Here is a 27500-nt window from a genome sequence, read left to right on the forward strand (position 1 = left end):
TGGGTGTAGTATGCATGACATCACCCATAGTTTTCTGAAGAGCGCAAATCAAGCTGCAAGTGGGCGTGGCCAACCGTCGCTATTTTGTTTGCGCCAACCGCGATTAACCAAAAATGGGCAAAGAGGCGGAGCTACAGATGCCTGCTAGCATTTTGCTTAGACAAACTTTTCTTTGGTAGAAACACTTAATACTCATTACCTGCGATTTGTTTGTGTTCTGACCACATGTTCTTGGTCGTATACTATATCAATATATTTAACCCCATCTAAATTTGTGAAGAATAATTTAGTTAACCTAATCGACATGTGTTTGGACAACATGAACGAATTGTGTAGAACGCATAGACTGTAAAAGACATGGACGTAATATCCATGACATCACCCATAGGTTTCTGACAAGCGCAAATGAAGATGCAAGTGGGCGTGGCCAACCGCTGTCATTTTGTTCCATGCCAACCGCGATTAACCAAAAATGGGCAAAGAGGCGGAGCTACAGATGCCTGCTAGCATTTTGCTTAGATGGCCTTTTCTTTGAGAGAAACGCTTAACACTTCATTACCTGCGATTTGTTTGTGTTCTAACCACATGTGCTTGGTTGTGTACTATATCAATATGTTCAACCTACTTAAATTACCGAAAAACAATTGAATTAACTTAATCGATGTGTGTTCGGACAACATGAACGAATTGTGCGAAACCCATAGACTGTAAAAGACATGGACGTAGTATCCATGACATCACCCATAGGTTTCTGAAGAGCGCAAATGAAGCTGCAAGTGGGCGTGGCCAACCGTCACCATTTTGTTTGCGCCAACCACGAGTAACCAAAAATGGGCAAAGAGGCGGAGCTACAGATGCCTGCTAGGAATTTGCTTAGACAGGCTATTCTTTGGGAGAAACGCTTAACACTTCATTACCTGCGATTGGTTTGTGTTCTGACCACATGTGCTTGGTTGTACACTATATCAATAAAGTGTTTGGACTTTAATAAACACTGTTGTAATACGTTGAGCCACTAAGAACACAGGAGGAAAACCCAAATTACTTGCAAATACTTCAAATATAGTCTGTTAGTAAATGCAAGGCTATTTACGAATAACACTGTATGACAACATTTTAGATGACTGTTCTAGAGCCTACAGCTAATCTATCTGTCAGATTCTGGAGTGCTTTAAAGTTACAAATAAAATTATAAATGATAAATAAAATATATTAAATAAAACAAATACATTTTAAGATAAAAGTATAAAAGAATTTCATTCACATGGGAAATGGAGGTAACTTGAATGGTTAGTGAGCACAATTAAGCGCGGACAGTAGAGGTGTGAACCTCCACTAGTCTCATGGTTCGGTTCGGTTACGATTATCATGCCATCGATTCGGTTCAATTCGATATTTCGGTGCATCACGGTGCATTGATGCTGCTTTTCATACACAGTTTTATATTTTCTTCACAGCAGCATTTCTTGTATTAAAATGTATGAATATATTTATATTTATATACTATTTGTAATACAATTTTGTCATTTAATACAAACAGTCAGATATATAAACTGTAACTTTAAACAAAACGAGCATTTAGCAAATAATATAAACAAATATAAACATCCAGCTCAATTTCTGATCCTTGTCTAGTTCTCTTACACCCCTTTGATTGGTCACACCCTCAAAAAAAAAAAAAAAACGGTTGCGATTGGCTCTTGCGCGCTGCGTTCTTCATAGATGAGTGATGCTGATAAGCAGCAGGTGGCAGCGGCGATCTCACAGCTGATGTATGATAGACACGGTGGAGAAAACTCTGCAGACACGCGCTCGTTTCTGGATGCAAAAGTAACGCTGTAAAACAGCCGAGAAGAGAAGAAAAGCCACGCCAGCATTTCAAATGGGCCACTGTGTGTGTGTGAGAAAGAGAGAGAGAGAGAGAGAGAGAGAGAGAGAGAAATGGAGTAGGCTACTTTCATTCTCTCGATCTAATAAATAGGGGCTATTGTTGTATATGTCAGTAAAAGACTGATCCAGCAAACACACACAGTGAAATTGTGCACAGTTTATGAGTTTTAAGTAGTTAAAGCGCTGTAAATACTCGCGATCGCCTCCCTCGCGACAGAGCGCATATGAGGTAAATGACGTCAGTAATAACCGGTTATGATTATTAATGAACCGATACCGAATTGTCCGCTTTTGCAATGCAGTGCACCGAAAAAACGATTATTTTTGACACCCCTAGCGGACAGCATGCCAGATCATCTGATAATTGCAGGAAATAATCCCAACCGGCAACTTACTGTGTAAAGTCACATAGAACAAAACAAAAATACGATGTATGTGCCGAGTTCAGTGGCTAATCAGCTGAGGTGAAGTGACGGTGACCAGCGAGACCTAGCTGTCACTCAAGTGGCCATGCCCTTAATTATGCAGACTTAATATAGCCTAATATAAAAGAAACAGATGAGTTAAAAGGAAATTCACCCCCTCAAAGTTGTCATGACGGGTATAATTAGCTATATGAACCAAAATTGTTCTTTGTACCAGGCTGTAAACACCTTTTTTTCTGCTGTAAAGTTGGCCATTTTAACATTGGGGTCAATAGAAAAGTGCTCTATTATGGAGCCAGGACTAGCAGAATTTCCATGAATTGCAGTTTAAGTTACTTTCATAGCTTCACGAGGGAGAGCGGTAGGTAGCCGCTTGGTGGAACCCAGCATCTTTTAAAGTGTACATGCACACAAAAACATGTTTTTGCTCACACCCAAAGGGCTCTATTTTGACGATCCATACACAAAGTAAATCGACTTTTACTATTTTAAGGTCGGAAAAATCCGCTTTCCGCCGTGGCGCATGGTTTAACAGGGTTGAGCTTATTCTCTTAAGGAGTTAAAGGTGTGTTTTGAGAATAAACCAATAAGTCTCATCTCCCATTAAGCGCTTCCTGTGAACTGTTTGCCATTGCAAAAACGGCGATTTTAAGGTCTGTTTTCTTTAAAAATCAGCGATCTCCACTGGCTGAGTGATATCCGATATAAAGTGGGTTTCAGATTGTACAAGAAGCACTGCATTAAATTACATTTTCCCTGCCATATCTTTAAAATATTTATTTTACCCCAGTATATTCAATGGAGTTTCTGCGCTAGCCTGCCAATTCTGACGGTCGCGTGCGTGTAAACGGCTTTTTGTCTCGTTTTGCGCTTGAGCAACTAAATGAATCCCAGAGTCTATTTAACTGATTATATTTTAACTACATTACAGCATCGATGCTGTAAAAGGTATCGTTTAAAATGGAAAAAACTAACAATAACAGGTAACCGGACGTTTATCAGCATCGAAACAGCACTAGCTCGGCATATACCCTGTTGCATCGCGCCATTAGCGCATTTGCTATTTACATGACAGACTTTGTAAGTGAAAAAACTGAACGCTTCACTAGTGTGTTAAAAAAACTGAGTTATATCCAAATACACATGCTGTGCCCCATATGGTCTAAAACCTGACAGGGGAGCAAACCTAAGCTTGTTTTTAAAGCAAAATGTCACGAATAAACTGGAAAAGCCCCCGAGATGAAGAAGGCATGAAAGTATGCTTTTTATATTCATGTAGGCTAGAAAATAATGTTTTTTGAAATACTTTAATTCTTTTTCATTTGTAGAGATATTTGTGCATTGCTGTACATCCAGTGTGTATTAAGCAATGTGTAAGCGAGGCGCACAACTAATGCGCTCAGCGGTGGACTACAGACCTGCTTTGATCTGGTTTATTGAACAGACTACTTTAGTTCCTTAAAATAGCAACGTGCCAACAATGCGACTTAATATGCCTCCTTTTTTAGACCAGAACGCCTAAAGGCGCACATTTGAGCACAAATGCATTCGCTATTTAAACAGCATGGTGCAAACGTCCAAATGACTCTTGCGCCAAGCTGAAACTAGCAAACTACAATTGCGTCGCGTCTTTCGCCTCATTGCGCCGGTTGTACGATAGGGCCCATGTAGTGGAAGATTTGACAAGCGATAATAAATAATTCTTCGAGGAATTTTGAGCTGAAGCTTTACAGACAGTTGTACAGACAGTTGCTATTGTACATCAAATGGAAAGAGGCATAATATGTCATCTTTAAAGCCGAGGACAGCATTTATGGGGCCGCTGGGACGCTTCACCTGCCCTACAGCAATGACAAACTGTTTGACAGACCTGAGTCTGCACTAATGTATGCCTCTTCTGCTCTGGAGATTTACTTCTGCTTGAGTGAAGCTAGAAATTGGATCCATGTGAGAGAAAACCCCCTCGGGGTCACACTTATTCCTTTATCACAGACAGCCTAATCTGACTTTACAGAGGAACATATGGGCTGTGGGAACTGAAAGGTAAAATTATTGTTGGCTCCGGTAGCCTAGTGGTACTGTGCGCTGACATAAACTACCAGTGTGCTCGTGGCGACCCGGGTTCGATTCCCGTCTCGAAGTCCTTTGCCGATCCTTTCCCCCTCTCTGCTCCTATTGCTTTGCTGTCTGAATTCTCTACTGTCCTATCAAAATAAATAGGTGAAAAACCCCTAAAAAATAATTATAAAATAAAATAAATTATTAGCTCTCCTGTGAAATTCATTCATTCATTTATTTTCTTTCTACTTAGTCCCTTTATTAATCCGGGGTCGCCACAGTGGAATGAACCACCAACTTATCCAGCATATGTTTTATGCAGCGCGAGCCTTTCCGGCTGGAACCCACCACTGGGAAACACCGATACACACTCATACACTACGGACAATCTAGTTATTCAATTCCCCTATAGCGCATGTGTTTGGACTGTGGGGGAAACCGGAGCACCTGGAGGAAACCCAGACCAACACGGGGAGAAAATGCAAACTCCAAAGAGAAATGCCAACTGACCCAGCCAAGGCTTGAACCAGTGACCGTCTTACTGTGAGGCAACAGTGCTAACCACTAATCCACCATGTCGCCCCAACAAACTCACATTTAAAGCATTTTCAAGGAATCATATCAATATTGCTGTTTAACTCATTTAAAATCTCACTTCAGCTCTAAATGTCAGGGTTTAAAGTGTTTGTAAGGTCTGAGTGTCTTTAAGTTGAGACTGATTTGGTTTAAATGGCTTGAATGACCTTTCAGTCTTAGAGACGGAGACTGCGCTCTTTACCTGACAGGAAGTCCGGAGAGAAAAGCAGACCCCATTAACCTCGTCATTGAGTCCGGTGTCAGAGCGATTAGTCAAGTGCTGCTTAAGAGGATGTTGCTTTCTCTTGCTCACATGAACACACACACACACACACACACACACACACACACACACACACACACACACACACACACACACGCACACACACGCACACATGCATGCACAAACACACACTTAGCCCTCCTGTGAAGTTCTTTTTTAAATATTTGCCAAATGATGTTTAACCGAGCAAGGAAGTTTTCACAGTATTTCCTATATTGTTTTTATCTTCTGGAGAAAGTCTTCTTTGTTTTAGTTTGGCTAGAAAAAAAGCAGAATAAAAGTTTAAAAACTATAAGATTTTTATCTAAACTATTTAATATTTTTTATTAATAGCCCCCTCAGGCAATATTTTTTTGATAGTCTACAGAACAAAGCACTTGTCACGATCACTAGCGATCTAACCTTCATAGATCACTGGAGAACATTTACATTTACATGGACTACAATCCTTCCTCCATATGGACTACAAGTCCTGTCAGGCACCACACACACCTGTTCCAAGCCTCCTTTGATTAGACTCACACAGCTGAAGCTGCTCATGGATTGATTACACTCACATATATATTCAGCTCACTCTGACACCCTCATGGCTGAGTCTTGTTATTCTGTCACTGTGAACATTACGACGCGGTTTCCTTGCTTTGCTTTCCGTGTTTGAACCTTGCTTTGTTTTGTTTGCTCTACGTTGCCTGCTGCCTGCCTGTCTATTGACCATGACTCTGGATTCCCTGTATACACCTGTTTGCCCCTGTGTTGACCGTTGCTTGCCTGACTATACTGCTAAATAAACCTGGATCTGTGACTGCAAGTCACTGTTATACAATGACTTGCCTAATTACCCTAACTTGGCTAATTAACCGATTTAAGCCTTTAAATGTCACTTTAAGCTGAATACAAGTATCTTGAAAAAAATCCAGTCAAATATTATTAACTGTCATCATGACAAAGAAAAAATAAATCAGTTATTAGAAATTAGTCATCAAAACTTGTGTTTAAAAATGTGTTGAAAAACATATAATTATTCAATAATTATTGCTAATAATTCAGGAGGGCTCATAATTCTGACTTCAACTGGATATTCTATTGAACTCAAAAAGAAGATATTTAAAATAATAAAAAATAATATTGAAAACCTGTAACCATTGCTGTCCGTAGTCAATGGTTACAGGTTTTCAGCATTCTTCCAAATATCTTCTTTTATGTTTAACACAATAACGAAACTCATAAAGGTGTGGAAACACTACAGGGAGAGTACAGCCAAAATTGTGATTTTGGGGTGATCTATCCCTTTAATCCGGCAGCCAATGATGTCCAGAGTGTGATATTACATTTATTATAAGTGAAGTCTATTTATAAACTCATTTCAAGAGGATTACGTGCTTCTGATTGCTTGCAGCCGGTGCCTCATTATTCAATTTGTGATTCACCAATCAGACGAGTCCTAAGCCCCTATAAATACTCTAAACTCCATATGACAGCCATCTTCGTTTTGAAGAATCCCCTCTTCCACCCCTACTCCTCTTCCTTTCCTAGATGGGTGGCCCAGTGGTTAGCACTGTTGCCTCACAGCAAGAACGTAACTGGTTTCAGACCTTACCAAGCCAGAAGACATTTCTCTGCGCAGTTTATACGTTCTCGCCCTGCTCAAATGGGTTTCCCCTGGGTTCCCTGGTTTCCTGCCACTGTCCGAAAACACACAACTTAAGTTAATTGACTTATCCAAATCAGCACCATAGACATGCAGCTAGTTCTCGAGATCTACCTGAGCTCAACCTCCGTTCCTGCTGTGTAAACGCAGACATCACAAGTTGAGAATAGTAATTCCCGGGTGAGACTGGGATGAATAGAGGGAGGTTGCCGGAGTTATGCGATGTGAGTGGGGTTTGGGGGAGGGGGTAATGAAATACTTCATGACGTATTTGAAGTCCGGGGGTGTGGGGGTTTGGTACATGATGAATGTGAAGACCGGAGGGTGGGGGGTGGTTAGGGTGATGTATGTGAAGGTCACACGATGTGTCTGAAGAGCAAGGAGGGAAAAGGGAGAAGTGTGGGGGACTAATTTGAGGACTAGGAAGGAGACATGCGATTTCCGGGAGATTATCACTCATTTGCGGGTATCCGGGAGTCTATGCATTTGCAGGAGACTCCCGGAACTTCCCGGAGACTTGGGATGTCTGCAAACGGGAGGGAGTTGACCTTATGAACGTCATCACATCATGACGACGAAATGTCTAGTCTGGCAATGCCAGTCATTTTTGACCTCATTTATTAATTTTCTTTCAGCTTACTTCCTTATTTATCAGGGGTCACCACAGTGGAGTGAACCACCAACTATTCCGGCATGTTTTATACAGCGGATACCCTTCCGGCTGCAACCCAGTACTGGGAAACAACCACATACTCTCACATTTACACACACTTATACACTACAGCCAATTTAGCTTACCCAATTCACCTATATCGCATGTGTTTGAACTTGTGGGGGAAACCCGTGCCAACACGAGGAGAACATGCAAACTCCACACAGAAATGCTAACTGACTTAGCCGGGGCTCGAACCAGCAACCTTCTTGCTGTGAGGCCACAGTGCTAACCACTGAGCCAACATGCCGCCCCATCTGTCAAATATTTATAGGTATTTTATTTATGGACAGAGTTCATCAAGAAAGAAACCCAGTGTGTGTGTGTGTGTGTGTGTGTGTGTGTGTAAACTTGATGCAAATCTTTTACATTCACAGACAACAACATTACACACTACATTAAAGGTAGCTTGCACAAAGTAAAGTGGAAACGCTGTCTGACGCCACACAATAACAGCCAATCAGAAGCTCTCATGACTAAACAGCATGAAAACACAGATGACAGACAGCAGCTCACACACGCCTCGTCTCTTTTATTCAAGAACAAGCAAAACACATTTGTTGAACACACCCAGAGCCTCCACAACACACTCACCACATCACAAACACTGAACAGAAGAGAGTTACCTGGAGCAGAGTGCCCACCTCATCTGTGTGTGGGCGTGAACTGAACTGACATAAGCAAACACACACACACACACACACACTGGGTTTCTGTTTTATGTGGACTATACACAGACAAAAAAATAATTATTATAATATATAGTTTGTATATTCTGTCCTCTTTTTCTCTTGAGGACCAAAAATTTGTCCTCAGAATGTGATGAATACCACAAACACACACACACACGCATACATAAATGAACAAACACATACACAAACATATACACGAATACACACACATGCATGCACACACGCCTAAAATTTACACAAAAACAAATGCGTACACACACAGACACACTCAATAAAACAAACACACAAACACACACATGCATGCACACTCATTCAGATGCAGACACAGAAAAACCAACACACATCACACAAACGCACAACCACAGAAACACACATAAAAACACATGTACATAAATGCACAAAACTATGCATGCACGCACACACACACACACACAGAGACACAAACACGCAAACATAAGCTCACACATGCATGCACACAAACACACACACCCACCACAAACACGCACAGACACAAACACACATGCACATAAATGCACACAAACACACACACACATACAAATACACACTTACGAACACAGAAACACACACACACAGGCACATAAAACTGCACAAAAACACAAATACGCACACACAATAAAACTTATACACAAACACACATACACGTGCACACACATACAAACGTGCAGACATACAAAAAAACACACATAAACAAACAAACGCACACCCATAGAAACACACATCCACACACATGCATATCAATGCACATATCCATGCTGGCATACACACGCACACACACACACACACACACAAATACACACACAAACACGCATATGCTTGCTCACAAAAAGACGCAAACACACAAAACACACACACATACATAAACACGAACACACACAAAAACCAATACACATAAACACAAGCACACATAAATACACACACAAAAACAAATTTATACACACATATAAATGAACACAAACACACACGCACACAACCAACACACAAACACACACACACACACACAAACACACAGATACATGCAAACACACAAGTGAACTAACACACACATGAACAAAAACACATTTGCACAATCCCGCACACAAACACACAGATACACACGCCCACACAAACACACGCACACAAAGACACACATGCATCGACATAAAATGATGCAAGCAAACACACACATACACAAACACACACACACTCAAAAAACTACACATAAGCACAAGCACACACATGCACACACACAAAAACACATGTACACACACACACACAAACGTACATATAAACGCATACACAAAAACACATTTACACAATCATGCACACAAGCACACAGATCCACATGTACACACACACACACACACACACACACACACACATAAACAATAGCACACAAGCATACACACACACACACACACACACATACATACAAACACACACAAACCAACACAAATAAACACACACACACAAAAGGGCGCAAACATAAAACACACATACACAAACACACACAAAAAACTAACACAAAAAACACACACACAAAAACACATTCGCACAAACATGTACACACGCACACACATACACGTACACAGAAACACAGACATACAGTAAATGCACGCAAACATACACACAAAAACACAAACACACACACACACACACACACAAACACACATACACACAAACACAATCAAGGGACCTAACACACACACGCACATGCACGCACCCAAAAGCACACACGTGTAAGCACACAAAAAACACACACACACACACTCAGAGCCTGCAGGAGTGATGAGATCAGCTGGTAGTCGTCTCCAGACAGACAGATAGTGATGTTTAACTGATTTCCCTCCCACACACACACACGTTCTCCTCAGTCAGACATGTTTTCTCCAGGACAGACTCAGCGTGGTGTTTAAAGCAGGAACAGAGAGACAGAGCGCCGGCATCATGTTGCACGCGCAAACACACACAAACATGTAGAAAACAGAGAAATGAAGCCGACGTCAAACCAAACACTTGACATGATGTGATGTCGTTCGCATTTAAACAGGTGTGTGTGTGTGTTTATTAAAAACGTTTGGATAATTGCATAAGTGCAAGTTAGGACAGATGCTAAATAAATAAATACATTTTAAATTAATAAATAAATTAAAAGTTTAATAATAAAAAGTTTTTGTTCTTGTTTAATACTTTTTCTTTATTTTTTAAAAATTTATTTGCCCTGATAATCTTTAATCAAATATCATAACCTTCCCTTTCCCTATAAAACAACTTTTCTTTACTTTTGGTCACATCGAACGCCTTTAGGGCGGGGCTATCAGTCATTTAAAGTGTGGCTATCAGTCATTTAGGGTGTGGCTATGAGTCATTTAGGGCAGGGCTATTAGTCATTCAGGGTGTGGCTATCAGTCATTTAGGTTAGACCTACCAGTCATTTAGGGCGTGGCTATCAGTTATTTAGGGCGGGGCTATCAGTCATTTAGGTCGGAACTACCAGTCATTTAGGGTGGGGCTATCAGTCATTTAGGGTGGGGCTATCAGTCATTCAGGGTGTGGCTATCAGTCATTCAGGGTGTGGCTATCAGTCATTTAGGGCATGGCTATCAGTCATTTAGGGCAGGGCTATCAGTCATTTAGATTGTGGCTATCAGTCATTTAGGGCGTGGCTATGAGTCATTTAGGGTGGGGCTATCCGTCATTCAGGGTGTGGCTATCAGTCATTTAGGTTAGACCTACCAGTCATTTAGGGCGTGGCTATCAGTCATTTAGGGCGGGGCTATCAGTCATTTAGAGTGTGGCTATCAGTCATTTAGGGTGTGGCTATGAGTCATTTAGGGCAGGGCTATTAGTCATTCAGGGTGTGGCTATCAGTCATTTAGGTTAGACCTATCAGTCATTCAGGGTGTGGTTATCAGTCATTTAGGTTAGACCTACCAGTCATTTAGGGCATGGCTATCAGTCATTTAGGGCGGGGCTATCAGTCATTTAGATTGTGGCTATCAGTCATTTAGGGCATGGCTATCAGTCATTTAGGGCAGGGCTATCAGTCATTTAGATTGTGGCTATCAGTCATTTAGGGCGTGGCTATGAGTCATTTAGGGTGGGGCTATCCGTCATTCAGGGTGTGGCTATCAGTCATTTAGGTTAGACCTACCAGTCATTTAGGGCGTGGCTATCAGTCATTTAGGGCGGGGCTATCAGTCATTTAGAGTGTGGCTATCAGTCATTTAGGGTGTGGCTATGAGTCATTTAGGGCAGGGCTATTAGTCATTCAGGGTGTGGCTATCAGTCATTTAGGTTAGACCTACCAGTCATTTAGGGCGTGGCTATCAGTTATTTAGGGCGGGGCTATCAGTCATTTAGGTCGGAACTACCAGTCATTTAGGGTGGGGCTATCAGTCATTTAGGGTGGGGCTATCAGTCATTCAGGGTGTGGCTATCAGTCATTCAGGGTGTGGCTATCAGTCATTTAGGGCATGGCTATCAGTCATTTAGGGCAGGGCTATCAGTCATTTAGATTGTGGCTATCAGTCATTTAGGGCGTGGCTATGAGTCATTTAGGGTGGGGCTATCCGTCATTCAGGGTGTGGCTATCAGTCATTTAGGTTAGACCTACCAGTCATTTAGGGCGTGGCTATCAGTCATTTAGGGCGGGGCTATCAGTCATTTAGAGTGTGGCTATCAGTCATTTAGGGTGTGGCTATGAGTCATTTAGGGCAGGGCTATTAGTCATTCAGGGTGTGGCTATCAGTCATTTAGGTTAGACCTACCAGTCATTTAGGGCGTGGCTATCAGTTATTTAGGGCGGGGCTATCAGTCATTTAGGTCGGAACTACCAGTCATTTAGGGTGGGGCTATCAGTCATTTAGGGTGGGGCTATCAGTCATTCAGGGTGTGGCTATCAGTCATTCAGGGTGTGGCTATCAGTCATTTAGGGCATGGCTATCAGTCATTTAGGGCAGGGCTATCAGTCATTTAGATTGTGGCTATCAGTCATTTAGGGCGTGGCTATGAGTCATTTAGGGTGGGGCTATCCGTCATTCAGGGTGTGGCTATCAGTCATTTAGGTTAGACCTACCAGTCATTTAGGGCGTGGCTATCAGTCATTTAGGGCGGGGCTATCAGTCATTTAGAGTGTGGCTATCAGTCATTTAGGGTGTGGCTATGAGTCATTTAGGGCAGGGCTATTAGTCATTCAGGGTGTGGCTATCAGTCATTTAGGTTAGACCTATCAGTCATTCAGGGTGTGGTTATCAGTCATTTAGGTTAGACCTACCAGTCATTTAGGGCATGGCTATCAGTCATTTAGGGCGGGGCTATCAGTCATTTAGATTGTGGCTATCAGTCATTTAGGGCATGGCTATCAGTCATTTAGGGCAGGGCTATCAGTCATTTAGATTGTGGCTATCAGTCATTTAGGGCGTGGCTATGAGTCATTTAGGGTGGGGCTATCCGTCATTCAGGGTGTGGCTATCAGTCATTTAGGTTAGACCTACCAGTCATTTAGGGCGTGGCTATCAGTCATTTAGGGCGGGGCTATCAGTCATTTAGAGTGTGGCTATCAGTCATTTAGATTGTGGCTATCAGTCATTTAGGGCGTGGCTATGAGTCATTTAGGGTGGGGCTATCCGTCATTCAGGGTGTGGCTATCAGTCATTTAGGTTAGACCTACCAGTCATTTAGGGCGTGGCTATCAGTCATTTAGGGCGGGGCTATCAGTCATTTAGAGTGTGGCTATCAGTCATTTAGGGTGTGGCTATGAGTCATTTAGGGCAGGGCTATTAGTCATTCAGGGTGTGGCTATCAGTCATTTAGGTTAGACCTACCAGTCATTTAGGGCGTGGCTATCAGTCATTTAGGGCAGGGCTATCAGTCATTTAGATTGTGGCTATCAGTCATTTAGGGCGTGGCTATGAGTCATTTAGGGTGGGGCTATCCGTCATTCAGGGTGTGGCTATCAGTCATTTAGGTTAGACCTACCAGTCATTTAGGGCGTGGCTATCAGTCATTTAGGGCGGGGCTATCAGTCATTTAGAGTGTGGCTATCAGTCATTTAGGGTGTGGCTATGAGTCATTTAGGGCAGGGCTATTAGTCATTCAGGGTGTGGCTATCAGTCATTTAGGTTAGACCTATCAGTCATTTAGGGCGGGGCTATCAGTCATTTAGATTGTGGCTATCAGTCATTTAGGGCGTGGCTATGAGTCATTTAGGGCGGGGCTATTAGTCATTCAGGGTGTGGCTATCAGTCATTTAGGTTAGACCTACCAGTCATTTAGGGCGTGGCTATCAGTCATTTAGGGCAGGGCTATTAGTCATTCAGGGTGTGGCTATCAGTCATTTAGGTTAGACCTATCAGTCATTTAGGGTGGGGCTATCAGTCATTTAGGGTGTGGCTATGAGTCATTTAGGGCAGGGCTATCAGTCATTTAGGGAGGGGCTATCAGTCATTTAGGGTGTGGCTATGAGTCATTTAGGGCAGGGCTATCAGTCATAAGGGTGTCACAATCCTCCAAATCCTCGATTCAATTACATTTTCGATTCTAAAGGCACGATTCGATTCGATTTTCGATTATGAATAATGAATTAATTAATGACCAATTAATTATTTGTAGCCTACCGTTTAAACTACCTGACCTGCATGGTCTTTGTTTTACCCATAAACAAATCATACAGTAAATGAATAAAGGCAAGATACACACATAATTACCACCTGTCAATCACTTTTCTGCGGGACTGAATAGGCAGTGATCTGTGTCGTTATAATGGCGTCGGTAAAAAAGACGCACAACCAACAGGAACCAGCCAACAGTATCTGAGGTGTTCGCTAAAATGACTAAGTACAAGTGAGTGAAAGATTGAAGCAGTCCTCTTACTGCCTGTACCTGCTGTTTCGAGCGCATGGCTGTGAGTGCGTCTGTGTCTGTGTGGTCACGTGATGTGCATTTTCAGAGGTAGAGAGGAAGGAGGGCTGCTCAGAAATGCCACACGCCACTGTGGATGTCAAATCGTTGTCGTTCTAAAATGCCATTTAAAAACAAAGACAGTGTAAACAGGGCCTGAGTGTGTACTTTTCGCGAGCCGATTTGCAACGGGGGCGGGCGGAGGATCGCGATGCCGGTGTCGTCTATCGGACGAACCGTACGTAATACGTACACAGCAGAGCTTGCAAAACTGTGTTTTATTTTTGTCGACAACACGAACGTTGTCAACATAACTCACTGGAAATCCAAAATGCTTACACACCGGCGACTTCATTGAAAGAGGAGAGGGTTTAAGTTCTGTCGACGGGTCTCCTGCTTCTGCAGTTTAACAAGCACTTCAACAAGCCTGTTTTTTTCCCGCTTGGCAAGCCAAGCTGACGTGACATGGGGGCGTGGCAGCATCGACAATTCTATTTTTTGATTCGATAATCGAAATTGAGCAAAAATTTCGATCGATTTCGATTAAAAATCGAAATCGTGACACCCCTAATCAGTCAATTAGGGAGGGGCTATCAGTCATTTAGGGAGGGGCTATCAGGGCGTGTCTCATTTCTGCTCTAGTTTTGTCCATTCATCATTCTTCCTTCATTTTGTTAGCAACACCCATCTTCCAAGAATCTAGTCAGCAATCAAAAACAAAATCATGCACCGCATTACATTTTTTCTCATTTTAGGACTGTTTTAAGTGGATGGACATCATGATAGCGGAAAAAAGGACAATCTTAACTTCTGTTTCATGACAACTTCAAAGCAGAACACTGACACTTTTCACATCTGAACCTAGTGAAAGTGCGACGTGATGTCTTACCGACAGATGGCGCCCTCTGGTGGTGTGGAGGACACTCCAGCGTGCCCTGCTGCGTGCGGCCGAACATGGCAGAATAAACCGCGATCTGCATCCCTGTCTTACAGCCCAACCGCAGACGCTCTCCTTCACACACCACCTTACTCTTGTACTCGTCTACAGAAAGAAAACACACACTATAAAGCATTTGATTGGACAGAAGATTTGATGAGAAACTAAAGTATGAGCTGATGTAAAAAAAAAATTGATGATCCCTTTTAAGCAGAAGTACAAACTGCAAACTTTGGATGTTTGTCCATATACATTAGATTAGTCAGTAGCAGAGCCAAAACTGCAAGTAATCTAAAAACAAACCTAAGATCACAGTCCAAACATTTCCACTCTCAAATTATTATGTTTGGAGGAAATATTAAAGGGCTGGTCCACTACGATATCATCCATGTTAGGCTGCTTTGACATAATCTGCATTGTAAAAAGTTCTACAGAAAGAAAGATGAACTGAATTTTGTATTTTTTAATTCTAGAAGACTTTAAAATTCATAAGATCAGCTATAAAGCAACTCTGTAGAAGACAAAAGTGTGGTCCTTGAGCTGAAAGCAGTGTGTTTGTGTCTATGGAGCTTTCACAGACACAGTGACCTGTGACTGAGGTGCGGAGCTTTATTTTCCAGACCTGCATGAGAGGAAGGAAAGAAGTGGACAGATTTCTCTGCTCAGCTAACAGAACACAATAACCTGCTGAAAACGCTGTGTGTGTGTGTGTGTGTGTGTGTGTGTGTGTGTGTGTGTGTGTGTGTGTGTGTGTATGTGTGAAACTCACTCGGCCTGCACTTGTAGCGTACACTGAGGTATTTGCTGATGTTCGGGCAGGGGTCCGTCCCAAACAAACGACTGTTGACGAGAACCTGACATCTCCGTCTGTCCTCACATTCATCCAGCATTTTCTGCAGAGAGACAGACAGAAGCTGTGAGACAGACAGATAAAAAGACAGATTCAGAATAACCCACAGAGGCTGAGAGACGGATAAAGACAGACAGACAGACAGACAGGCAGACAGACAGACAGACAGACAGACAGACAGACAGACAGGCAGGTAGGCAGACAAATAAAGACAGACAGATGAGGACAGACAAACAGACAGCAAATAAACACCAACATATGAGGACAGACATTCAGACAGACAAACAGACAGACAGGCAGGCAGACAGATAGACAGACAGACAGACAGACAGACAGACAGACAGACAAATAAGGACAGACGGACAGACAGACAGACAGACAGACAGACAAATAAAGACAGACCGATGAGGACAGACGAACAGACAGACAAACAGAAAGGCAGACAGACAGACAGACAGACAGGCAGACAGGCAGGCAGACAAATAAAGACAGACTGATGAGGACATACAAACAGACAGGCAGACAGACAGACAGGCAGACAGGCAGACAAATAAAGACAGACCGATGAGGACAGACGAACAGACAGACAAACAGACAGACAGACAGGCAGACAGACAGACAAATAAAGACAGACCGATGAGGAAAGACGAACAGACAGACAAACAGACAGGCAGACAGACAGACAAATAAAGACAGACCGATGAGGAAAGACGAACAGACAGACAAACAGACAGACAGACAGGCAGACAGACAGACAGGCAGACAGACAGACAGGCAGACAAATAAAGACAGACAGATGAGGACATACAAACAGACAGAAAAACAGACAAACAGACAGACAAATAAACACAGACATATGAGGACAGACATTCAGACAGACAAACAAACAGGCAGGCAGACAGAGAGACAGACAGACAGACAGACAGACAGACAGACAAATAAGGACAGACAGACAGACAGACAAATAAACACCGACATATGAGGACAGACATTCAGACAGACAAACAGACAGACAGGCAGACAGACAGGCAGACAGACAGACAGACAAATAAGGACAGACAGGCAGACAGACAGGCAGGCAGGCAGGCAGGCAGGCAGACAGACAGACAGACAAACAGACAGACAGAAAAATAAAGACAGACCAATGAGGACAGACAAACAGACAGACAAACAGACAGACATACAGACAGGCAGGCAGACAAATAAAGACAGACTGATGAGGACATACAAGCTGACAGACAGACAGACAGACAGCCAGACAGGCAGGTAGGCAGACAAATAAAGACAGACAGATGAGGACAGACGAACAGACAGAAAAACAGACAAACAGACAGACGAATAAACACCAACATATGAGGACAGACATTCAGACAGACAGACAGGCAGGCAGGCAGGCAGGCAGGCAGACAGACAGACAGACAGACAGACAAATAAAGACAGACCGATGAGGACAGACAAACAGACAGACAAACAGACAGACAGACAGACAGACAGACAGGCAGGTAGGCAGACAATTAAAGACAGACTGATGAGGACAGACAAACAGACAGGCAGACAGGCAGATAGGCAGACAGGCAGATAGGCAGACAAATAAAGACAGACAGATGAGGACAGACAAACAGACAGAAAAACAGACAAACAGACAGACGAATAAACACCGACATATGAGGACAGACATTCAGACAGACAAACAGACAGACAGGCAGGCAGACAGACAGACAGACAGACAGACAGACAAAGAAATAAAGACAGACAGATGAGGACAGACAAATACAGAAAAGCAGATAGATGAAGACGGAGATACAGACAGAGAGACAGGTTCAGAAAGACAGATTACTAAAAAACAGATGAAGACAGATTTAAAATAAAACAGACAGATGAAGACAGAGATTTAGACAGACAGATTCAGAAAAAAGCAGACAGATGAAGATAGGCAGACAGATTCAGACAGAGAGGCAGACAAGCAGACAGACAGACTTATTCAGAAAAACAGATAAAGACAGGCAGATTCAGACAGGCAGGCAGATAGACTTATTCAGAAAAACAGATAGATGAAGACAGACAGACAGACAGACAGGCAGGCAGACAGACAACAAATTGAGTAAAACAGACAGAAAATCATGATGCCTGCCTTAATTTCACAATAAAATTATGAATCCATAAAATTGAACAGTTAAATTCTGTAAGGTGACATTAATGTAGTTTACTGTGAATAATTACAGTGACATGTTGTGAAATTCTGGGAACTTATTACAGTGTAGAAGTAGAGAGACAGACAAACAGATGAAGACAGACAGACAGATTGTGTAAAGCAGACAAAAAGACAGACAGAGTAAAACAGACAGCTCTTTTCATCCAGGTAAATGCATTCCACTGCTTACATCTTCCCGCAGTGGATTCCTTCCCTCGGGCATAAAAACACAGGAGTGTAATCTGACTCCGGCACACAGCGCTCTACATGTGTGTGTTTATAGCGTGCGGTTTTCCTAAGTGTGAAACAGTAAATCACGCGTGTGTGTGCTGTCAGAGACGCCGCAGATCAAACAAGATGCTGCCGCAACAAACACACTCACACACTTTCATCACACGCATTTGGACTATTACACTTTTGAATGCACATATACAAAACAAAATGAACTCAGACTCAATTAATACACCACCATTATGATACAATACAGTGCCACACACAGTAAACAGAAACACACATACAATTGAAGTCAGAATTATTAGCCCACCTAAATTACTAGCCTCCCTGTTTATATTTTTCCCAATTTCTGTTTATCGGAGAGCAGATTTTCTCAACACATTTCTAAACACAATACTTTCAATAACTTATTTATAATAACTGATTTATTTTATCTTTGTCATGATCACAGGAAATAATATTTGACTAGATATTTTTCAAGACACTTCTATACAGCTTAAAGTGACGTTTAAAGGCTTAACTAGGTTAATTAGGTTAACTAGGCAGGTTAGGGTAATTAGGCAAACGATGGTTTGTTCTGTAGATTATAGAGAAAAAAATAGCTTAAAGTGGGCTAATAATATTGACCTTAAAATCATGTTTAAAATTTTTTAAACTGCTTTAATTCTAGCTGAAATAAAACACGACTTTCTCCAGAAGAAAAAATATTATCAGACATACTGTGAAAATTTCCTTACTCTGTTAAACATCATTTGAGAAGTATTTAAAAAGAAGAAGAAAAAAATCAAAGGGGGGCAAATAATTCTGACTTCAACTGTACATTTACCTTAAATCTACTAAAGGCAACATAAAGCAATGATTACAACCAATTTCTATTCTCTAACCTGCTATATTTCTGAGAAAAAATAAAAAAATATATATATATACATGCAAGAAAAAAAATTTATCAAATTAAAATAATTTAATAACCACAAAAAAGAAACAAAACTGCATTAAAAAAAACTAAATAGAGACATTAAAAATATGTAATAAAATGACAAAAATAATTATTAAATGAGTATTTAAAGATTTTAAAAAGCAATTACAAAACATTAAAATCAATACAGCTTAAAGTAATACATATAAATATATCAAATATATAATGATCAAAGCATATGAAACTGACATAACATAAAAAGCTAAATAAAATAAAATTCATTAATGATTAATTAATTAGAATGACAAAAGCACATGACAAAATTACAAAACCTTCTACTAAAAACAAAACTAAAATTAAAATACTAAAATGATTCAGAAAAAAACTGACATTCAGAAAAGTCACTGAAGCTTAATGTAATAAAGATAAACACATAAAATATAAAATGATAAAAGCATCTGAAACTGAAATAAAATATAAAGCCAAATAAAACAAAAATAAATAAATCAATAAATAAAAAAATGCCAGAAGCACAAAACTTAATTACAAAATCAAATTATAAGAACAATATGCCAGATTTAGATTCGGCGAAATCTATAAAGCTTCATGTAACAAATATAAATATATAAAATATATATTGATAGTATTTCCAGCTGTATCCTTTGAAAATTTGAAAATGATGTATGTGTGTTTTTGTAATTTGTTTTTGTTTACTGGTAGTGCTACTTGTTGTTATTATTATTATTATTATTATTTATTTTATATTATTTTTTACATTTGTTTTTTATTTTTTAATAACTGCTGCTTTCATTGACTGTTTAGTTCTGTAAAACAATTTAATGTAAAATGTAAAAAAATACAATAAAAATAAAGCAAAAACAAACTTCTACTGAAATTAAAACACTATAGTAATATACCAGATTCAGAGAAACATACAGTTTCAGAAAAATGAATGAAGCTTAATATAATAAATACAAACATAACATTTTAAGTGACAAAAGCATACGACACTGAAATAAAATATAAAGTAAAATAACACCTAAATATATAATAAAAATAATAAATAAATAAATAAATACAAATACCAAAAGCAGAAAACTAAATTACAAAAATGTCTACTAACAATAAAATTAAAATACTAAAATGATATGCCTGATTCAGAAAAAACTGACGTTTAGAAAAATCAATGAAGCTTACTGTAATAAATATAAATACATAAAATCTAAAATGACAAAAGCATCTGAAACTGAAATAAAATATAAAGCCAAAAAAATAAATAAATAAATGAATAATTAAAAATGTCAAAAAAAGTATAACAAAATGACATGTATATACAATAATACGCCGTTCATTAATTAATACTAAAATAAATTACATTCATGAGCGGCACGGTGGCTCAGTGGTCAACACTGTCGCCTCAAAGCAAAAAGGTGGATGGTTCGAGTCCCGGCTCGGCCACATTTCTGTGTGGAGTTTGCATGTTGGCGTTGATTTCCTCTTGGTGCTCTGGTTTCCCCCACAGTCCAAACACATGCGCTATAGGGGAATTGGATGAACTAAATTGGCCGTAGTGTGTAGGTGTGTGTGTGAATGAGTTTGTATGGGTGTTTCCCAGTACAGGGTTGCGCCTGGAAGGGCATCCGCTGTGTGAAACATATGCTGAAATAGTTGACGGTTCATTCCACTGTGGCGACCCCTGATAAACAAAGGGACTAAACTGAAGGAAAATGAATGAATGAATAATATTTCACTCTATACCTGCAAGGATGTTGACACATGACAGGAAGTGATGTCGTTCACAGTGTGTGTTCCAGCGCTGATGTAAGGGGAGGGACACTGAGGTGAGTGGGCGGAGTCTGTTCTGCCGTAGAAAGCTGATTGGACGGTGATGGAGGTTCTGGGCGGGCAGCGAAAAGTCAGGAACTCTCCGTCACACGCCTGTTCGGTGTAATTCCTCAGCACACGGGACAGATAACCTGAGCACACACACAACACACACAACCTTTACCATGACAACAATCAGCAAATCACACGTCACTAAGATAAAAATTGATCTAATGAGAAATCTATCCAATGAGAATAAAAACAGAAGGCATATAAATATAATACTTCAGCTTTTGCCATTAAAAAGAAGTTTTAGGCAGCTTCAAGTAAAGAAAAATGGACCGTGGTTCCTCGTTAATCGCGGGAGTTTAACGTTCTAAAAATAACCCGAAACAGGTGAAATCCGTGAAGTAGTCTGCTTTCTTTTTTACATTTCAAGAGTTCACACTTAGCTGATGATTGATAATAAGGCTAGTTTGGCGAGCTATCCCGGGAGAGAGCTCTGAGCTTATAAGATCCTCGAGCCCTGGGCTCCCTCCCGTTGCAAGGCGAGAAGGGAGTTTGAGCTCAGGTAGATCTCGATGACCCCCCTTCTTGCTTGTTGTAGCTAAGTGTCAGATATGGATGCTGAAAGGTGTACTCAGAGTTTAGCTAAAGTATTTTGATTAATTGTTTAGAGTGCTTGTTTTTGAATTGTGGGAGGAAACCGGAGGACCCGGGGAAAACCCACGCGACCACGGGGAGAACGAGCAAACTCCGCACAGAAATGCCATCTGGTTTGGAAAGGATCAACAACAGCGCTAATATCGACGACGAAGCGCTAATTCAAGACGAAGATATTGAGATGAGAAAAGTCTGGTTATTTATAGTGAGTTAAGGATCGTCTGATAGGATAATCAGTCATTAGCTAAAGTTGGAACAGCTGTGAACAATCATAAGCACATGATCCTCTCGAAATTTGTTAATGAATAAACTTCACTTATTGTAGATGTTTTGAGGCTGTAAAATCAATCGCTACACTATTTTCTCAGATAAGCATTAACATTTTCACACTTTTCAAATCACTCAAAATCAAATTACTGTTATTGTCACATCATCGGCAGCACGTGTGCTATGATGAGTGAAAAGCTTAGGTGCTGTACAAATACAGTATAAATACAGTGCAAATACAATGACAGTGCGCATTACAACAGCATACTCCTCAAAAAAACAACAAAAAAAACAGGACAATGTAAAATTGACAGCGATATGTGCAATGAATAGGTGTCCACATAGTTGTAGGCAGTATTGTTTCAAGTATGGATTGGTTAAAGTGCAGTGCATGCTACATATTGATGTAGTGCAGTGAGGGGTATGGAAGAGTCTGTGTGGGGTGTGTTAAGTGTCCATCAGCCTGATAGTCTGATGGAAGAAGCTTTCCTTCAGTCGGCTGGTGCGTGATCGGATAAATATGAGAGCGAAAGACCATTATCTGCATTAAAAACAAACAAAAGTAGTTTAAAATCAATTCTGAACTTAACAGGGAGCCAGTGAAGAGAGTAAAGAAGAGGTGTAATCTGCTCACATATGCGACTATTCGTCAGCATGCAACCAGCAGCATTTGGCAATAGTTGTACCGGATAGAGTAAGGTTTGGTTAATTCCAGCATAAACATTTATATTGTACAATACAGCTTCATGTAAATAAAACAGGGAAATAATGTTAAAGTTAATCATGTATATTAAAAATCAAAAGACTAAACAAGTCATTTTCCTCAGTCATCTTCCCTCTCAGGATGTCAGTATTAGCGGAGGGCTCTGCTGTCAGTCGATGCTGAGTATCAGTGCTGAACGTGAGCTTTTACTTTCTATTTGCGCAGTGGCAACAAAGAAAGTGTTTCATCCTGACAGTCCTGATTCGCAGCGGAAAGAAGCGATTCCCACACTAACACACTTCCATGTTGAGTGAATGATGTCAACGGTGTTCATCAAAGGAATAACGTAAACACACACACACAAAGGCGCGCGCACACACAGAGCAGAAAACATTACCTCAAAATGCACACGACCAGTCCAGACCTGCAGACAGCGGACCACCAAAGCCTTTTTCTCTGTCTCTCTTTCTCTCTCTTACACCCACACACACACACACACACACTTGAGTATTGGTGGTTTATGAGGATTCTTCATAGGCGTAATGTATTTTAAACTGTAAAAAACACTTAATACTCTCAATTACCTTTTCCTGCAAAGGTCAGCTCAAATTTAGTAGTATCCCAATCAATTAAGATATGGACTCAATTTAGGAAACAAACAGGTTTACATAGGTCCTCCATCCTTTCTCCAATATTTAAAAACCACTGTTTTGCACCATCTAATACAGACGCAGCTTTCAGAGTATGGTTTGATAAGGGCATAAAAACAATTGATGACCTCTATGAGAGTGGCATTTTCTCATCCTTTAATAACCTTTCTAAAAGATTTGACCTACCTAATTCACAATTATTTCGTTTTTTTCAAATCAGGCACTTTGTGCAAAACCTCTTTCCTCATTTTCCAAATCGACCTCCTGAATCTCCATTAGATAACTTATTCAAGCTTGAACCACACTCAAAACATTGCATTTCTACCATTTATAACCTGAATCACAATATTAACCCAAGCTCTGCAAATCAAACCAGAGGTGCTTGGGAAGAGAACTTAGGTTTTCAGTTCTCTGATGAACACTGGGAGCATATTCTTGAGCTCACACATACCTCTTCTATATGTGCAAGACATGGGCTTATACAATGTAAGATCCTACACAGGGTTTACTACACTAATGCTAGACTTGCTAAAATATACCCTTCTGTCAGCAATGCATGTAATAGGTGCAAACAATCACCAGCGGATCTCATCCATATGTTGTGAGAATGCCCCAAACTATTTGTTTATTGGACTAAAATATTTAAAACTTTAAAAGATGCATTCGGCATAGATCTGGATACAAATGATCTATGGATACAAATGGATACTTTTGGCCATTTTTGGGTTGGCAGTAGATGCCAACCTTTCAGTAATGGTCCAAAAGGCTTTAGCTTTTACTACTTTAATAGCGAGACGTCTCATTCTTTTAAAGTGGAAACATGTCACTCCACCATCTTTTGATGCATGTATAAAACAAGTGTTTATTTGTATTAAATTGGAAAAGATTAGACTATCACTTACTGGTTCTTTAAAGACCTTTGACAAGTTGTGGCGCCCCTTTTTAGATTATCTACTAGCAAACTCTCTTGATTCTTAAACTGAGCAATAACATAGGAATAAAAATATATTTATTATTTATTTTCATCTTATTTAGTTATTTATTTTTATTTATTTTTTTTTACCTTTTATCATTATGGTTAATTATTAATTTTATTTATCATTATTATTATTAAATTTTTTTGTTTTGCTTTTTTCTTAATGAGAAGTCAGAGGCTGTTGAGGGAGGGAAATGTTCAACTGGGGTTGGGGTAGGGTAAACACTAACATGGATGGATAATTATAAAATGACTGTTATGGTTGATATTCCATGTAAAAACCTAATAAAAGAAATTTAAAATAAAAATTCAGGGGATTTAATAAAAAAAATAAAATAAAAACACTTAATAAATGGCCTTACCCTAGCCCTAACCTAAACCCAAGCCTCACATGAAACTTGTGGCAGATTTTGAATCCCAAAAGACCCTGTTAAGTATGATTCTGTTTTGAATTAGGAAATAAGGCATGTCATCATAAATAGGGATGGTTACCAAAACTATGTACTTTATCAGTATCGGTACTACAATATAAAAGACCGAAGTATTAATAAGCTCTAACGTTACGGTTCAGCTATCGGTACTGGACAATCATTGATGAATATACATTACTTACAGTAGCATAATTTAACTGACCAACCTTTTCTAATTTGTGATATTTGATATTCGTCTGCAGAGTAGGCAATCTCACATGAGAAATGCTTGAGTGCGTCAAGTGTAAAAGCCTTTACAGTTCTCGGCGGTTCGCGAGCACTCAGAGGAGGCTCACGCTAAAGCTGGATTTATTTGCTTGGCGCCGCAGCGCGCACCACTTAAACAAATTGGGGGAAAAAATAAATAATTCAGGGGGGTTTATAATTCTGATTGCAACTATATATACTATATATAACTATATATATATATATATATATATATATATATATATATATATATATATATATATATGCAACTGATTGCATATATATATACAGTTGAAGTCAGAATTATTAGACCTCTTTGAATTTTTTTTCCTTTTTTAAATGTTTCCCAAATGATATTTAACAGAGCAAAGAAAACTTCTCAGTATTTCTGATAATATTTTTTCTTCTGGAGAAAGTCTTATTTGTTTTATTTCGACTGGAATAAAAGCAGTTTTTATTTTTATTATATATATATATATATATATATATATATATATATATATATATATATATATATATATATATATATATATATATATATGTGTGTGTATATTTAATTATTTTTATTTTTTTACTACAGAAAAAGATTGATTGGCATTCAGGTTTGCTGGACTTTTGCATTATTTTAATCATAATTTACAATTAACATAGCATTACATTATTTATTTCAATTTTATTTGTAGAGCACTTTTCACAATACTGATTGTTTCAACGCAGCTTTACAAAGGTGCACATAATTGCTTTACAATCAAAATCAGAAACCTTTCTTCAGAAAGGATATTATTACTTTAAATGTATTAGTTACTATTTACTTTATTAGTTATTAATAACTAGGGCCAGATAGAATCTGTGGACATTTTTTGCTATTTTTGCTTTATGCAGAATGATTTTGGTAGTATCGTAACTAAAAACTTAATATATTAAATAAAAACTTTTATTTAATGTTTATAATGCACATCCAATTAGATCCACTCATTTGGTAAACAAAGCAAGTCTCTCATACAATATCTCTACTAAAAGACAGAAAATTTGACTTTACAAACTGTATTGTAAATAAATCAAATGAACACTTTCATATTAGTCAATAATATTACTGGAATAATAAAAGAATTTAACAAACATAAATTTACACACATTTACACAAGTAAATAAATCGACTCAATGATGGAATGAAAATCTGCACGTGCAGATACTGTTTGGGGCTACTAATAACTTTATTACTAATAACAGGATGCCATGGTTCTCAATAAAATATTGAACCACACGGTACGACCTCCACGGTTTAATACACGCTTGTAAATTGCGGTTTTCTCGGTTTTGCGTTTAAATAATTAATGTGCATTTTATATCTCTCCGAATTGACTGTGTGTGCCTGTAAATCCATGAGCTGAGATGAGGAATCTCTTCGCCGCGAATAAATATCCAATCACTATGCTCTAAAGTCAGGGGGCGCTTGACCATCATTCCATACTTTAACATTGCGAGCGGCGGTGTAGTGAGGCAACAGTACGAGGAAGCGCCGGCGTCTTTCAAATCTGCGGTGTGAGGACATTTCGGTTTTGCCGATAAGTATAACGCCAATAAAAGAAAAAACGATGAACAAAAAATAACTGTGCGCAAGCATTGTTTTACACGTATAACCATGACTGTACATCTGCAGCGTCATCACCCAGCAATATCACTGTCTGAAGGCAGGAGAGCAGAGAAGGTAATAAAGTCCTCCAAATAGCAACAATCCCTCGCTGAATCTTAAACATACCCCCATGGTTCTGAAAGACACATAAAAATACCAAAGGCAGTGCGGCTGTTTATTGCTAAAGATTTGCAGCCGTTTTCGGGGAATGGATATGCGCGCTTTTGTCATTTTATAAAAGCACTCGATCCGCGTTACAGACTACAGTCTCGCATTTTTTCACCACCGAGATAATTAAGATGCTTTATTTATATTTAATTAAGTACAAATATGATAATCTGAAATGGCCAATTTATCTTTATTAACTTCACATGTATGTGTTCCCCAGTTTGTACATGGGCTACCAGCAGCTGTCAGATTTCAGTGTTCATTTTTTTTATACAACACACTAGGAACTACTGTACTTTTCTTGGCTTTTAAGTAAAACAAAATGAGTATTGCAATAAATTGTTTTTATTTTTTTTTCTCCTTAACGTCTTACTGTTCCTATTGCCTATAGAATAAAAAAAAAACATGTGTTAAGCCATGAGCACCGAACCGAAAACCGAGGTATGTATTGAATCATGGGCTAACTGTATTGTTGCATCCCTAGTAATTACTAATGACTTTTAACTTTTAATTCATTCCTTCAATCATTTTTCTTCGGCTTATTCCCTTTATAAATCCGGTCACCACAGTGGAATGAACCGGCAACTTATCCAGCATATGTTTTACACAGCAAATGCCCTTCCAGCTGC

The 27500-nt window shown here is 39.6% G+C and overlaps 1 protein-coding gene across 2 annotated transcripts in view; it reads right to left on the reverse strand.

The window, feature by feature from the left end:
• Nucleotides 1-27500, reverse strand: part of eva1aa (eva-1 homolog A, regulator of programmed cell death a) — a 99597-nt gene that overhangs the window by 47020 nt on the left and 25077 nt on the right. For both annotated transcript variants that reach the window (XR_015518951.1, XM_087298867.1), the window contains exons 2-4: nt 21069-21286; nt 15889-16012; nt 15072-15224 (exon numbers count right to left, since the gene is read on the reverse strand). Coding sequence is in view for 1 of the 2 variants with exons in the window: in XM_087298867.1 (XP_087154993.1) it covers nt 15072-15224; nt 15889-16012; nt 21069-21286 (495 nt within the window). In the remaining variant the exon portion in view is untranslated. The remainder of the gene's footprint in view (nt 1-15071; nt 15225-15888; nt 16013-21068; nt 21287-27500) is intronic.

This window comes from Danio rerio, chromosome 20 (assembly GCF_052040795.2).
Source record: "Danio rerio strain M-AB ecotype USA chromosome 20, GRCz13ab, whole genome shotgun sequence".
In the NCBI taxonomy this organism is placed as follows: domain Eukaryota; kingdom Metazoa; phylum Chordata; class Actinopteri; order Cypriniformes; family Danionidae; genus Danio; species Danio rerio.